This window comes from Physella acuta, unplaced genomic scaffold (assembly GCF_028476545.2).
Source record: "Physella acuta isolate Inbredline_101_S28 unplaced genomic scaffold, ASM2847654v3 ptg000133l, whole genome shotgun sequence".
NCBI classification, from domain to species: Eukaryota; Metazoa; Mollusca; class Gastropoda; family Physidae; genus Physella; species Physella acuta.
The window spans coordinates 32,033-48,788 of NW_026731652.1; the positions used below are offsets into that span (position 1 = coordinate 32,033).

Here is a 16,756-nt window from a genome sequence, read left to right on the forward strand (position 1 = left end):
TTAGCTCCCATGAAACAAAAGTTTAAAGCTATAGATTGTATTACTTTGAGTTCAATTACTTTAGCTCCCTAAAAACAAAAAAAAAGTTACAAAGTTGAAAGCTATAGATTGTATTACTTTGAGTTCAATAATTTTAAGCTCCCATTAAACCAAAATGTTGTTATAGTTACAGCTTAACGTTATAGTTTACATTACTTTGAGTTCATTAATTTTGAGCTCTCATTAAACCAAAATGTTGTTATAGTTACAGCTTAAAGTTATAGTTTACATTACTTTGAGTTCAATAATTTTGAGCTCCCATTAAACCAAAATGTTGTTATAGTTACAGCTTAAAGTTATAGTTTACATTACTTTGAGTTCAATAATTTTGAGCTCCCATTGAACAAAAAAAGTTACAAAGTTTAAGGCTATAGGTTGTATTACTTTGAGTTCAATCATTTTAGCTCCCATGAAACAAAAGAGTTAAAAAGTTTATATATTGTATTACATTGAGTTCAATCATTTTAGCTCCCATGAAACAAAAGAGTTAAAAAGTTTATATATTGTATTACATTGAGTTCAATAATTTTAGCTCCCATGAAACAAAAGAGTTAAAAAGTTTATATATTGTATTACATTGAGTTCAATAATTTTAAGCTCCCATTAAACAAAAATGTTGTTATAGTTACAGCTTAACGTTATAGTTTACATTACTTTGAGTTCAATAATTTTAGCTCCCACTAAACCAAAATGTTGTTATAGTTACAGCTTAACGTTATAGTTTACATTACTTTGAGTTCAATAATTTTGAGCTCCCATTAAACAAAAATGTTGTTATAGTTAGAGCTTAACGTTATAGTTTACATTACTTTGAGTTCAATAATTTTAGCTCCCATGAAACAAAAGAGTTACAAAGTTAAAAGTTGTATTACTTTGAGTTCAATAATTTTAGCTCCCATGAAACAAAAGAGTTAAAAAGTTTATATATTGTATTACTTTGAGTTCAATAATTTTAAGCTCCCACTCTGCAGCATCAAGTCCCGCTGGAAGGCCGGGTGGCCCACGTTCACCCTGTTGATCAAGCAGAAAGTAGAATCATGCAAGAGTTAGTTCTCTTAGTAAGTCGTGCAGGAGTTATTTTTCTTGTTTAAAATAGACAAATTAGAAGCAAATAAAGTTTAGAAATTGTGTTAGTAAACAGATGTCATTTCCGTTAGCGGGTACCCGATCATTGGGGTTACCATGCAAGTTAATCATCACAACTGAGCGAGAGTTCTGTTGTAAATATCCTACAGGACTTTGGTCAAGAAATTTTCATAAGTTGTAAATATCCTACAGCACTATGGTCAAGAAATTTTCATAAGTTTTAAATATCCTACAGGACTTTGGTCAAGAAATTTTAATTTGGGTAAGTTCTTATTTCTTGCAAAAGTTGAAGGTCTCTTATGTAAGCTAGCTCAAATTTCTAGCACCTTTTTATTGTCTTGTAATGATAGCCTGTTAAATTATTCACGTGCATTGGGTAGAGGGGGGGGGGTAGAGTCTGTGATCAATAATGGATGAGTGTGAGATCGATAAACCGGGCGTCACGTGGTTAGGGGAGTATGAGAAATTGTGACTCATAGACAGGTAGACGGACGCGTGACTCAGGCGTCAGGTTATTATTGTCAGATAATTATAGCAGCATCGTTCATATCAGGTAACTGGCGACGACAGTTTGACTTGGTTGTCATAGTTACAACATCAAGTTACGGCAACAGTTTGACTTAAGTAACAAGTAACGGCAACAGTGTGACTTTAAGTAACGGCAACAGTGTGACTTTAAGTAACGGACGACAGTTGACTTTGTGACCATATTTAAGGCTAAGAAACATCATGTTGTGGTCGTGGACTGTTTTAAGTATAATGTTTGATATTAGAATGCAGGTTCTAATTATTAGGGTAAATCTTAAGATAGTGTCTCCTACATCTTTATGTGATGTTTTCTACATCTTAAGATAGTGTCTCCTACATCTTTATGTGATGTTTTCTACATCTTTAGATAGTGTCTCCTACATCTTTATGTGATGTTTTCTACATCTTTAGATAGAGTTTCCAACCAGTTGTGTAATAAGTCTCTAAAAACATTTAACTAAAGAACAATACGAACGATGGTTACCAAAGCGGGTTTTGTTGAAACTTATTCTAAAAATTAAATATTTTCCAATTATACCAGTGTTAATTCCATGCGTTCATTAGTAGCACAGACCTAGCAGTATAAAATTTCAAAATATTCATGCGGTTTTCTAACCTTAAGATAAACAACCTTCGTCCCGTTTAACTCCTAGACAAAAAAAATATTAAAAATTGTTTAGGATTATTTTGATTTATCTCGATAACTTTACATTATTTCAAAATGTACGATAGTAAGCGAAGTTACGACAGATTAATCCTTAAAGACAAACGGTAATATATGTAACAGTGAAATATATAATCATTATCAATATCGTTTCTAAAATTGCGTTTACACAGTCATTATTTTCAATCTCATAGATGTTTTTTTTTTAAAAATACAATGAAATTTTAAAACAAAACAGAAAATAACAAGTATTAACTTTAAATTGTATATCCGTTAATTTAATTAAAATAAATTAGAAAAAAATGTCATAAATTTTATGATATGCACCCTGTTACTAAATGACTGATATGTCATAAAGTCGAGAGGACGGGGGTGAAGATGTGTGTCCCTAGTCACCCCCCGGGGACAGGTAGTTGAGGAGGGGACAGGTAGTGTAGGAAGCGCGAGATTACGATAGGCTGAGTGGGCAGTTGACAGGCTGAGAGGGCAGATGAAGTGGACAGGTGATAAGCTAGAGAGGCAGAGAAAAAAATGGCAGCGAGATAAGATATCAAGTGAGGTGAGAGTTGATAAACCGTCAAGTGAGAATTGAGGGGAGAGTTGATGTTCTCTATCTACGATAGCGAGTGGTGACAGTATTATAACACACAGAAAGGTCATGTAAACCAGAATTGTCATACACACACACACACACACATATATATATATATATATATATATATATATATATATATATATATATATATATATATATATATATATATATATGAGTGTGTGTGTGTGAGTGTGTGTATGTATGTATGTTGTGTATTTATATATACAATGAGAAAGCTAAATGTTTACATGAAAAGAAATGTAATCAGTGAGCAGAACTATTTAATTAATTAAATAAACGTAATTATGAGTTTGGCCTACCTTTTGTCCCCTGGCATCATATCCTGGCAACCCGGCCTCTCCTTTATCTCCTTGTAACCCTTTATCTCCCTGCCAAATAAGCAATTTCAAGTCAAACACGAATACATAAACATTACGATGATTGTTAGTTGTCGAATTGTATTTAAATATAGGAGCTGAGCGGCAAACAGTAATACATTTGCTGAAAGATCGATAACTTCAAGTGATTTGTTCGTCACTTGTCTACATCTAATATTCTAGAACAATGCACTTCTACCTTTTCCAAAAATAAATTTACCGTTTAAAAATTGTACACAACTTTACCTTTAGACCCTTGTCTCCTTTTGGACCCTGAGTGAGAAAAGTAATAAGAAAAAATTGAACAATTGTTGAACAAACGTGATATGAGTGAGGTGAATTAAAAGACAACTCGAACTAAGACGATATGATCTTTATTATTTTAAAGTTGTATGTAACTAATCTACTAATTGGAATTAATTAGTCAGCCAGCAATTAGACGATACGCTAATTGACTCACCACATCGCCAGGCTTGCCCTGTGGTCCCATGGCACCCTGTAGATGATAGGCAGCAGCAAATTCAAGGTCAACATTAAGATTAACATACAAGTCAATATAAGGGTCAACACAAAGGTCAATACAGAGTCAATATCAAGGCCAATTACAAGGTGAATATTAAGGTCATTGTCAAGGTCAATAGCATTATCCAAATTAAAATCATGAATTAATACAGTGTGTGTGTATATATATATATATATATATATATATATATATATATATATATATATATATATATATATATATATATATATATATATATATATATATATATATATATCGAAAGATCTAAAATTTAATAAATAAATTACTTAAAATTCTCAAAATAGTACTTATAAAATAGTAAAATCGAGCCATGCTTTATTAAAATAATAATAAAAAGTTAAAAAATAAAATTTTACCATAATACAAGAAAAGTTAGAAAATTGTTAAACTAAAAATCTTTGTCATGAGCAGTGTTCATCAAGCAGTCCAAAAACAAATAAAAAAATATATTGTCATATGAAAAATTGTATTTTAAAATTTAAACAAAATAACAAATAATAATCATTAAAAAAGTTTTAAAAAACCCACGTTTTCTGATTGAACTAAAAAGTAGAAAATAAATACTATACATCACAATAATGCAAGCGATCACTCTACTATAAGCGATGAAAAACGTGGGGCGCCGAAGTAAAAGTTATATTACTATTGATTAGATAATACTATTGACTTTTATTAGGGAGCTTGTAGAGAGTCAACAGTATTAGAAACTGTAAGAAAATCACGGCGCCCCACGTTTTTCATCGCTTATAGTAGAGTGATCGCTTGCATTATTGTGATGTATAGTATTTATTTTCTACTTTTTAGTTCAATCAGAAAACGTGGGTTTTTTAAAGCTTTTTTAATGATTATTATTTTCTACTTTTTAGTCTTTGTCTGTTTGTTTGCATTGAAATCTTGCTATCGATTTTATCTTTTCACTTTTTTTTTGGGTAAACGAAGACAACTCGTAAAAAGACAACTCGTAAAATACGAGAGACCCTTTCTTCTTCGGTCTCAATCGCAAGTGAATGATTGTCAGAGGTTAGTTGATAGCGGTTAGGACGAGGGCTGGTTACTGACTAGAACACATAGATTTGAACCCGTGTCGAGTGGGATAGCAATCGTGTGCCCAACCACTCGACCATATCGTCTCCCCCAAACTGGCCACCAGTGGTAATAGTTACCTCCTGTAAGTTTAAAGTCGGTTCAAACTAAATTATCTGCCCCTAAGCCTGTCGCGACGTGGGATCGTTTCGCGTCACTGCGCGCGGCAAGAGAGAGGCGAGCTACGCGTCGCTCGTTTTTTTTCTAATGGCTCGCAGAGGAGAATTATATATATAGATTATATAGCGGTCTAAAATGCTCAATAAAATGTTTCCATTGATCAATTTAGTAATAATAACAATTGAATATTCTATGGTCATCCAAAAGAAAGCTTCCCTGAAAATTTCAGCGCGCTAGCTAACTGGGAAGTGCCAGAAATTTCGATCGCAAGATTTGATTGGAAAGACAAACAGAGAAAGCAAGTTAAAGAAAACGTGGGAAAAATGGAAGCAAATTTTCGGAAGATGAAATAAAAGACTGCAAAGATCTTTATGAGAAAAATTTTTTAAAAAGTTTTTAATTTTAATTGAGAGAAATGTAAATAAGAGAACATGTCACATGGGATTATCACCGGATATCCTGGAAACCCAACACTGCCCTGAAATGATATGTTAAGATCTTTGCTTGCAAGTTCAAGGTCATGGGTTGCCATAAATCAAATTTAAGATGGTGTGTTGCCATAAATCATGTTCAAGATGGTGTGCTACCATATACCAATTCGCGTCGGATTAGATTTAACTATAACCCGTGATGATTTCAACATTGTATGATGGTGTCCGACGGGTGGGGGGGAGGCAATAAAGTACCGCTAACACTAACATACCACTACAGTTAGTGGGGGGATAGGGTGAGTCTCAACTGAGCGGCTTCACTGCACAATCAGTTATATAATAAGAACACGAGAGCAATCGTTGAATACAAGGATTTAATCTAGCAGGTAACAACAGTATATAGTTGACACCTTCCCTTGGTATTTAATGGGTTAACTTCATTCAAGTAATAACGGTAGGCCCACTTAAAGTATTCTATAAGTATCCGAGCTACGTACACTTCAGGCAAGTATTAAATCTACATCTATCGTCGAGATAAAAAAAAGTTAATTAGGATGTAAAAAAATGTAAATATAAATCCCCGCGCACAAGACAGTAAAAAATATTCCTAACTGTAATAAAATCTCACTTTATTAATTAAAATAATTACGAATGTAAAATAATAAACAATAACCACAACACAAATGTTATTAACGACAAAGTCAGTTTTTATTTACCGGAAAACCATTTTCTCCTTTCGGCCCCTGAAAAATAAATAAAAGGTGTTAACTCTGTGGTGCTTAACTAAACACTTAAAACATTATTTATTAACCCCTTCATAACCAATTAAACACATAAACATCATTAATTTTTTGATTACCAGCTTTGAATTCTGAATAATCTTTAAAATATATTGAACAGATAAAGTTAATATTTTGCTGGTCTAGAAATAGTCAATATCCTATGTTTTACTGGTTTTAAAAAAAGTCCACCATATGTTACATAAGACATCCATACTTACCAAAGGTCCCATGTCTCCTTTGTTACCTTTCTCACCTGGTGTTCCTGGGATACCTGAGGAATAAAATCATTACATATAAGGTAATACAGACTGAATAGATACATGTGCTTACATGTAAGGTAATACAGACTGAATAGATACATGTGCTTACATACAAGGTAATACAGACTGAATAGATACATGTGCTTACATATAAGGTAATACAGACTGAATAGATACATGTGCTTACATATAAGGTAATACAGACTGAATAGATACATGTGCTTACATATAAGGTAATACAGACTGACTAGATACATGTGATTACATATAAGGTAATACAGACTGAATAGATACATGTGCTTACATATAAGGTAATACAGACTGAATAGATACATGTGGTAACATATAAGGTAATACAGACTGAATAGATACATGTATTTGTATGTTCTTACATATCTTACTCTAAGTTTTATTCTAGTTGCATATGGGGTGTTGTGTAGAAACATTAACATCTGGTGCTTTATAGGATGAAGTTATCAAGTATGCTAATCTATATGTCTAATGTTTGCTCGCAGCTAAAAAAATTCTGCTGGAAGTGGGTCATTCTTCAGAAAGTGGGTCATTACTGAACAACTCAAACATTCCAGGTAAAACATTTTAAAACCCAGCCCCCTAAAAAAATCTCGGAGCAGATAACTCTTGTTGTTTTAAGGGGGCACTTTGCTAAAATTATGAGTTAATTAAAAAAACAAATTAACTAATTAGAGCAACGGTAAACACAACGTGAGCCTGTAGAGGATATTTGTCTTCGTGTCGTGTTGCTGCTTGCTTTTTCTCGTGAAATCTCGTGTCTTCTCGCCATTTCTCTCGTCATACGTCTCGTCAATTCTCGTTTGTGTCTACACTGATTTGTGTACAAGTAAGTTTAGTTATTTTTAGTTTTAATACGCTGATTATTTTGATAGAACGAACATCTTTACTAAGAGTACAATCGTAGACGGGTAACACGTGATGCTCTAGCCAATAGACCAATCGTTGATGGTTGATACTTGACAACGCCAATCTAATACAACTATTGTGCTAGCTGTACAACACAGCAACACTTAAGTACAACGATCAGAATATGTTTTAGGACTTGACTGGACACAGTGGGTTAGGACTTGACTAGGATTATACAGGGGTCGTGAATAGATTGGACAAATAGAGGGGTCATAATGAGAATGGACGTACACAGAAGGGTTGTGATTATAGTAGACTAATGTAAAGTGGTAAAGATTGCGTTAGGTTTATGTAGAGATGTTATTATGATACAAGAAGGCGCTCCAATGATGCAGTCAAAGCTCGCGAAACTTATCCGGTTTGCCAAACATTTTACCGATTTAATAGAAAATTCCCCCCCCCCCCCCCCAACTTTCTGGGTCCTCATATTCTGTCTCTAAGATAGTGATCAGTTCGTGTACTTTTTTTTCCTTTCATTCTATGCCATAGTTGGAATTATTAAAGGATATTTTTAACAACTTTCATCAAACACAAGATCCAGTGGCGTAGCCAGGATCGTCTCAAGGGGGGGGGGTTCCAATTTTTACCCGGGGACAAACTTTCGATTTGCACCCCCCCCCCCTCAAACTTTCGATTTGCACCCCCCCCCCCTCAAACTTTCGATTTGCACCCCCCCCCCTCAAACTTTCGATTTGCACCCCCCCCCCTCAAACTTTCGATTTGCACCCCCCCCCCTCAAACTTTCGATTTGCACCCCCCCCCCCCTCAAACTTTCGATTTGCACCCCCCCTCAAACTTTCGATTTGCACCCCCCCCCCCTCAAACTTTCGATTTGCACCCCCCCTCAAACTTTCGATTTGCACCCCCCCCTCATACTTTTTATATATACCGAGGGGTCTATGGGGGGGGTTATGACCCCCCCTAACCCCCCCCCCCTGCCTACGCCACTGACAAGATCCATCCCCAACCAAACACGTGTTCCTCACGTTCATGGAAGAAATAAAGCTCCTCACAAGGCAAGCCTGTATAATACTTTACATCCTAGCCCGGTTATTTCCCTTAGCGATTCTCCCCCTTGGCCAGCTAACAAGCTGAATAAAGACTTATAACATCCCCACTTGTCGGGAGTTCAACATTCGTTTTGATTTAGTTACGGGAAATTATATTTGAGACGTTTCATAAACCATGAGTTATCGGTTTGTGCGCTGAACGTATATTAGAGATTTCTTCCTCCTTTAGATTCTGGTGTATAAGATTGAGATGCTTAAAGTTTTAGAGAGTAGGCTACTTGTGCTGTAAGATTAACTCTAACAATAAAAATCAGATTCTATTCTACTTGTGTTCTGTTATTAAATGTTAGGTTAAAGCCAGTATCTGAGATGTAAAAAAAATAAAATAAGGCGAGTCTAGTCTTTGACTGTCCACACTAATGTTATAGGTGTAACAAAACTACTCGTTTATTAAAACTTTGAGAGACAAATGATACATCTCACTTTTGTTAAACAACCGACTGTAGGTGTTTTATGGTTTGTTGACCAAGTAGTTGACCAAGTGAATCATATGAATGTTTATTCAGTTTTCTTTTAAAAGGAATCCTTTTATCCGGGTCCGTGGGTCTGGTGATGATGCGTAATGCAATGGGACTGATGAGGGCTGAAAGGTTGGTCTCCTTGGGTGGAGGGAGGGGGGGGGGGGAGTTGGCATGACGCACCAGAGGGTCAAGCGAAGGGAGGGGAGCGGGGTGGGGGATCCTTATCGTCCCTGGTTTGGTGAATGGCACAAATTAGAGCCCCGATGATGTGGGGGTAATGAGGCGAGGTCACTTTGACAATGTCAAGGTCGTGTTTTGTCGGTCGGTGGTAGACACCAGCGCCGTATGAATGAGCTCGTGACGTAAGCAGAACCTGTGACGTACACTGGGTTTTTTTTTTACGTGCTGTTACGTAATGTTTGCGTATCATTAGGTGCACAACGTTGCACATAAAAGTATGTGACGTAGGAAAATTGTATGATGACGTATTGATGTGTTAGTAAGGACGGCAAGTGTGTTGTAACCGTTCCATTTTTATGTGAATTATGAATAAAGAGACGAGGCAAGTCAGTAACAATAGCCCATACTTTCACTAGACAATTCAAGCATAGCATCCAATGAAAGCAGTTCTGCATCTTTTTACCACAACAATATAAGGATCAGGTTTCTGTAGGTTTAATGCTGGATTATGACAGATTAAAAAAAAAAAACTTGCTAGAGATAATGTCTCCCATGACACGTTGTTTGTGAGGTAATTACATAAACGGATATGCAATTACGCCATAGGGACTGCGCAGAAAGCGATGACCGGAGATTAGACACCGGAGCTTTCTAGGATGTCGTTGTGTCATTTTGTTTTTCATTTTTTGTAGGACAGGATGTAGGGGTCATAGAAGTTGGTGGGTGGGTCTTGTTGGGTGGGTCTTGGTGGGTGGGTCTTGTTGGGTGGGTCTTGTTGGGTGGGTCTTGTTGGGTGGGTCTTGGTGGGTGGGTCTTGTTGGGTGGGTCTTGTTGGGTGGGTCTTGGTGGGTGGGTCTTGTTGGGTGGGTCTTGGTGGGTGGTTCTTGTTGGGTGGGTCTTGTTGGGTGGGTCTTGGTGGGTGGGTCTTGTTGGGTGGGTCTTGTTGGGTGGGGTGGGTCTTGGTAGGTGGGTCTTGTTGGGTGGGGTGGGTCTTGGTAGGTGGGTCTTGGTGGGTGGGTCTTGTTGGGTGGGTCTTGTTGGGTGGGTCTTGGTGGGTGGGTCTTGTTGGGTGGGTCTTGTTGGGTGGGTCTTGGTAGGTGGGTCTTGGTAGGTGGGTCTTTGCGGGTGGGTCTTGTTGGGTGGGTCTTGTTGGGTGGGTCTTGTTGGGTGGGTCTTGTTGGGGTGGGTCTTGGTGGGTGGGTCTTGTTGGGTGGGTCTTGGTGGGTGGGTCTTGGTGGGTGGGTCTTGGTGGGTGGGTCTTGGTGGGTGGGTCTTTATAGGTGGGTCTTGGTGGGTGGGTCTTGTTGGGTGGGTCTTGTTGGGTCGGTCTTGGTGGGTGGGTCTTGGTGGGTGGGTCTTGTTGGGTGGGTCTTGTTGGGTGGGTCTTGTTGGGTGGGTCTTGTTGGGTCGGTCTTGGTGGGTGGGTCTTGGTGGGTGGGTTTTGGTGGGTGGGTCTTGGTGGGTGGGTCTTGTTGGGTGGGTCTTGTTGGGTGGGTCTTGTTGGGTGGGTCTTGTTGGGTCGGTCTTGGTGGGTGGGTCTTGGTGGGTGGGTTATAATGGGTGGGTCTTGTTGGGTGGGTTATAATGGGTGGGTCTTGTTGGGTGGGTCTTGTTGGGTGGGTCTTGTTGGGTCGGTCTTGGTGGGTGGGTCTTGGTGGGTGGGTTTTGGTGGGTGGGTCTTGGTGGGTGGGTCTTGTTGGGTGGGTCTTTATAGGTGGGTCTTGGTGGGTGGGTCTTGTTGGGTCGGTCTTGGTGGGTGGGTCTTGTTGGGTGGGTCTTGTTGGGTGGGTCTTGTTGGGTGGGTCTTGTTGGGTGGGTCTTGGTGGGTGGGTCTTGTTGGGTCGGTCTTGGTGGGTGGGTCTTGGTGGGTGGGTCTTGGTGGGTGGGTCTTGTTGGGTGGGTTATAATGGGTGGGTCTTGTTGGGTGGGTCTTGGTGGGTGGGTCTTGGTGGGTGGGTCTTGGTGGGTGGGTCTTGGTGGGTGGGTCTTTATAGGTGGGTCTTGGTGGGTGGGTCTTGGTGGGTGGGTCTTGTTGGGTGGGTCTTGTTGGGTGGGTCTTGTTGGGTGGGTCTTGTTGGGTGGGTCTTGTTGGGTCGGTCTTGGTGGGTGGGTCTTGGTGGGTGGGTCTTGTTGGGTGGGTCTTGTTGGGTGGGTCTTGGTGGGTGGGTCTTGGTGGGTGGGTCTTGTTGGGTGGGTCTTGGTGGGTCGGTCTTGGTGGGTGGGTCTTGGTGGGTGGGTCTTGTTGGGTGGGTCTTGTTGGGTGGGTCTTGTTGGGTGGGTCTTGTTGGGTGGGTCTTGGTGGGTGGGTCTTGTTGGGTCGGTCTTGGTGGGTGGGTCTTGGTGGGTGGGTCTTGGTGGGTGGGTCTTGTTGGGGTGGGTCTTGTTGGGTGGGTCTTGGTGGGTGGGTCTTGTTGGGGTGGGTCTTGTTGGGTGGGTCTTGTTGGGTGGGTCTTGTTAGGGTGGGTCTTGGTGGGTGGGTCTTGGTGGGTGGGTCTTGTTGGGTGGGTCTTGTTGGGTGGGTCTTGTTGGGTCGGTCTTGTTGGGTGGGTCTTGTTGGGTGGGTCTTGGTGGGTGGGTCTTTATAGGTGGGTCTTGGTGGGCGGGTCTTGTTGGGTGGGTCTTGTTGGGTGGATCTTGGTGGGTGGGTCTTGGTGGGTGGGTCTTGGTGGGTGGGTCTTGGTGGGTGGGTCTTGTTGGGTGGGTCTTGGTGGGTGGTTCTTGTTGGGTGGGTCTTGGTGGGTGGGTCTTGGTGGGTGGGTCTTGTTGGGTGGGTCTTGGTGGGTGGGTCTTGGTGGGTGGGTCTTGGTGGGTGGGTCTTGGTGGGTGGGTCTTGTTGGGTGGGTCTTGGTGGGTGGTTCTTGTTGGGTGGGTCTTGGTGGGTGGGTCTTGGTGGGTGGGTCTTGTTGGGTGGGTCTTGGTGGGTGGGTCTTGTTGGGTGGGTTATGTTGGGGTGGGTCTTGTTGGGTGGGTTTTGGTGGGTGGGTCTTGGGGGGTGGCTCTTGTTGGGTCGGTCTTGGTGGGTGGGTCTTGTTGGGTGGGTCTTGGTGGGTGGGTTATGTTGGGTTTGGTTTTATAGTAATAGGTCTTGTTGGGATGGGTCTTTTTTATGTGTGTGTGTGCGGTTGTTGGTGGGAATTTTGTGGTGAATCTTTTTGGCGTGGGTTTTTGTGGCTGGTGTGTAGGGCGTGGGTCATGTTGTGGTGGTTCTTGGCAGGGTGAGACTTGTTTGGGGGGTGTCTTGTTGGGTGGGTCTTGTTTGAATATGTCTTAATAGGGTCTATCGTGCTTTGGTATGTCTTGTTAGTGCTATGGGTCGTGATGGGGGGGGGGGGGCATTATTTAGGGGAGTGTTGCTAGACTGTATCTTACTTTTTTTATATTGCTGTGGTAAATCTTCCTTTTATATTTAGTGTAGAATGAAGATCCCCCCAACCCCAACCCCACCCCCCCAACCCCACCCCTACACGAAGTCAACTTGTACCCCTGTCGTAGAAAACCTTACTGACCCTCTCGTCTCTAACCAAACAGCCAAAGAACGGCAACTCCCGCTGAAAGCAGAGCTGAAACAGGAGCCGCTTGCTCAGACTAGTACATGTTTGTTCAGATCGCGGCCCCGGCTCCCGCGGCCCTATGAATAAACCCGCCCCGCGCCTGCGATTTGCCGCCCTCAATGGCCGAGCGACCCTCTCAGCTGACAGCAAACCGCTGCCGCCGTCTCCCCTTATTTAATTATGTTGTTAAATCCTTCATTAAGAGACTTAAGTTTACCTTTATTCAGGTAAAAGAGCACTTCTGACCCTCGATGTTTGCTTTCGACCGTCGGGATCGTATTTGGTTAGAAAACTAAATGTTTCAAAAGGAAAATGTTCGAGTAAAGGGAAGCTATAAGCAGCGTGGAATTTTGTTTTGAATGTGTTACTGAACTTGAGCGACGATTTTAGAGATGGGCCGAGGCTAAATTTGTCGAGTGGGGTAGGGTAAACTTTTGAGGGCGTTCGTTGTCTTAGAGATCTGTGGGCCAATGTGTTTTAAATTTAGGATGTGCTTTAATATAGGATGTGTTCTAGTATATGAAGGTTTCAATACCATATGTTATTCACTAGACGTCTTGGAATGAGGCAAGCATTTAGACAGATGTGTTACCATACAGTGTTAGTACATCCTAACATATCAGCTTAGTTTGACACAGCAACGGTGTTAAGGACACCAAAAGTTAACCAGAAAAACAGTTTTGGAGTTATGTTTAGCCTAACAATAGACCGGGGTTGATCAATGAGCTTGTTATTTGGTTATAGTTTATATCAGTATTGTTATCAGGAGTTAGGGGAACTGTCTTGTCTGTTTTGAGGTTATTGCTTATTCGGTTTATTATAGAGGTATGGGTTAGGGTTAACCTAACACCGCTGTTCTGATGGTATGGTTAACTTATCCTTACTGTCATATAGGTATGGGTTAGGGTTAATCTAACAGCACTGTTCTGAGGGTATGGTTAACTTATCTGGAGTGTCATGGAGGTATGGGTTAGGGTTAATCTAACAGCGCTGTTCTGATGGTATGGTTAACTTATCATTACTGTCATATAGGTATGGGTTAGGGTTAATCTAACAGCGCTGTTCTGAGGGTATGGTTAACTTATTATGACTGTCATAGAGGGCTGGGTTAGGGTTAATCTAACAGCGCTGTTCTGATGGTATGGTTAACTTATCATTACTGTCATATAGGTATGGGTTAGGGTTAATCTAACAGCACTGTTCTGAGGATATGGTCAACTTATCATGACTGCCATAGAGGTATGGGTTAGGGTTAATCTAACAGCGCTGGTCTAAGGTTGATGTTAACTTATCTGGAGTGTCATAGAGGTATGGGTTAGGGTTAATCTAACAGCACTGTTCTGAGTGTATGGTTAACTTATCTGGAGTGTCATAGAGGTATGGGTTAGGGTTAATCTAACAGCGCTGGTCTATGGCCGGGTTTAAGTTTACACCGGCTTGGCTTAGTGCCTGAGACTTGCCGCCGGCTGACTAATTGGCACCTGACATGGCGGGGCACATCTACAAAATCTGCCCCTAGCACATCTACAAGATCTGGCCCTCAAACTCGTTTGTTTTGTGTCGGGGGGAGACAAGGGATGGACGGGAGGCTGACACCTTCAAGCTTTACGGATGGCCTGGAGTGGTGTCTTGTTGGAAGCTGACCATCTTACCAGCTAGCTTTTTGTTCAAATGATCACCTTCTGAAATAACCATTATTTAAACCAACCATCTGACGGACTAGCGATGTTACAAAACTATCGATGTTACAAAACTTGCGATGTTACAAAACTAGCGATGTTACAAAACTTGCGATGTTACAAAACAAGCGATGTTACAAAACTAGCGATGTTACAAAACTAGCGACGTTACAAAACTAGCGATGTTACAAAACTAGCGATGTTAAAAAAGTAGCCATGTTACAAAACTTGATAACTTCAAACGCTGGTTGTGTCTCTCTAAAATAAATTGTTTTCCCAAATTATCTGCAACACCCGGTTGCCAATGACAACCGACCCAAGCCGCTGCTGATATCTATATCTTAACCAGATATCCCCACCTTAAATAGAACTAGTTGCGTTACATGTATTTTTTTTCTTGACAAATATCTAACTTCTTACGCCATTTTTGTGAGTGGGATTTATCTTTAAAAAAATTGATAAAAAGAAAACACAAGGAAACGTAAAAGGTATGTCTTAGCAAGAACGTATGGAGTTAGTTCCACCAAGCCCCTGACAGACATGCGCAGTGATGGAGTTTGACAAAGCTGTTGTCCTTCCGTTATCATGCCAGGCGCCACGGCCGGATTATTCCGGCATGCTGTCCGGCTGAGTCCATCAATTACTTAAACCAGCTCATCCGGCTGGCCCGGACATCCACGTAGGGGGTCGGGATGGGGGGGGGGCGTTAAAGCCGCCCCCCCTCCCCCCCCCCCCCCAGAGTACCGCCCAGACGGGATTCTATACGCTTATCATGTCAGTGTTGTCTAGATCAGCGGGTCTAATGACAATGCCGGAGGGTGGGGGGCGTGTAAAAAAGAACAGCGTTAAAATTAAAGCCATGTTCAATATAATATTAAAGTAATGATGTTAAAACATGGACGGAATAAATGGAAAAAAAAACTACCGAAAATATTTAGATCTATAAGGATTATATTTTCTTGGTATTTTATTGTCATTACACAGTAGAAGCCATCTTCGAAACGTCGTGGTTTGGCGCAGTTTTTTAAAACGTTCGTTTGGTTGACGTCTGGCTAGATCCTTCTTCGGGATGTTCATCCTTGTGGTAGTCATGTGACAATCATCTTTGTGGCAATACTCTTTGTAACAATACTCTTTGTAACAATACTCTTTGTAACAATCTTCTATTTTGACAATGAATCGCATAACTTAATATTAGCACATTATTTAGATGAAATTTAGATCAACTAGAATCAGGTCAAGTCAAGCATTCTTAGGAGAAATGTTTTTTGTTTTCATCTCTTCTCTCGATATCCGGCAAAATCATTATCATCATCAAAGCACTTGGGGCAGATATAGTTGAGTTCAACTGCTTCAGAGACCTCGACATATGAAGGGATAGCGTGATCAGCACTATACACAGCCGCCTTTGTTTTCCCTAACGTGAAAAAGGTACCCATCAGAGCTGATTGGCCTCAAGTAAGTTCCACGGATTCGAACTCGAGACTCCCGGGCTAACAGTCTAGCTCGCTACCAGTAGGCCACGCCGTCCCATATCTGACGAAACATGGAGCCAATTTTTTCTTAAATGGTTTTTATTTTGTACTTTCGACCACATACACTAATTAATGTTGATTAGCATATGGATGGCATAATTTGGGTGTAAAACGGTACAAGGTACAATGTACACGAGCATAATCGAACAAAATCCGTGAAAGTGAAACCTTATTTGTGTACCCTCCACACCTGTGAATACCTGTACGACTCACATTGTGATCAGCACGTGCAAACAATGTCATAGTGTGATGTCATCGCTCACATCCCCACTCATCAACAAACAAGAGGTGTGGGTGACGGAGGGGGGAGGGGGAGATGCATGTTTGGGACATTTACCTATCTCCGCGTCATGCATCATGTAAAGTTCAGGGCAACAATCTAAACTCCCGGGTGGCCGTACAGGTACCAGCTGTTCCAGGGGCGTGACCTGTAATCTATTCATGCTGGGGTGAGCCGTGGCTTGCTTCTGTTTAGGTTAGTTTACATCCGTAAGATATAGGGGTCGTCTTCCGTATAACACAGGGATCAGAGTTTCTTTCAGGCCTATCTTCGAGCGGAGAGGAAGTGACCTCATCCACCCCATTAGGATCATGTCTACCGCAGTCCCACCCCACCTCTTAGACGAAATTTAAAATGTTAATTTATATAAAATTACATCCCCTCCCTGCTTTGGGAAAACTTTATTCGCAAGATATGGGACTCCTTGCGTTATACCTTGTGGAGTATTAATTAATTCAATCACTTGACTTCACAATATTAAAAAAAAAAATTAGGATATAGTTTAAACTCTGGTAATATAAGAATACACGTGTAAAATTCATGAACTAAACA

General features: G+C 40.8%; 1 protein-coding gene across 5 annotated transcripts in view; it reads right to left on the reverse strand.

Moving 5' to 3' along the window:
- The window catches only part of LOC131935151 (collagen alpha chain CG42342), a 35,757-nt gene extending 29,236 nt beyond the window's left edge, over positions 1 to 6,521 (reverse strand). For 4 of the 5 annotated variants that reach the window (XM_059291505.1, XM_059291507.1, XM_059291504.1 and 1 more), the window contains exons 1-6: positions 6,468 to 6,521; positions 6,184 to 6,210; positions 3,750 to 3,785; positions 3,536 to 3,562; positions 3,233 to 3,301; positions 976 to 1,050 (exon numbers count right to left, since the gene is read on the reverse strand). In XM_059291505.1, coding sequence (XP_059147488.1) covers positions 976 to 1,050; positions 3,233 to 3,301; positions 3,536 to 3,562; positions 3,750 to 3,785; positions 6,184 to 6,210; positions 6,468 to 6,479 — 246 coding nt within the window. In that variant the 5' untranslated portion in view covers positions 6,480 to 6,521. Of the gene's footprint in view, positions 1 to 975; positions 1,051 to 2,269; positions 2,303 to 3,232; positions 3,302 to 3,535; positions 3,563 to 3,749; positions 3,786 to 6,183; positions 6,211 to 6,467 lie in introns of all 5 variants that reach the window. The other variant, XM_059291506.1, reaches the window with a different exon arrangement.
- Positions 6,522 to 16,756: the final 10,235 nt, after the last annotated feature.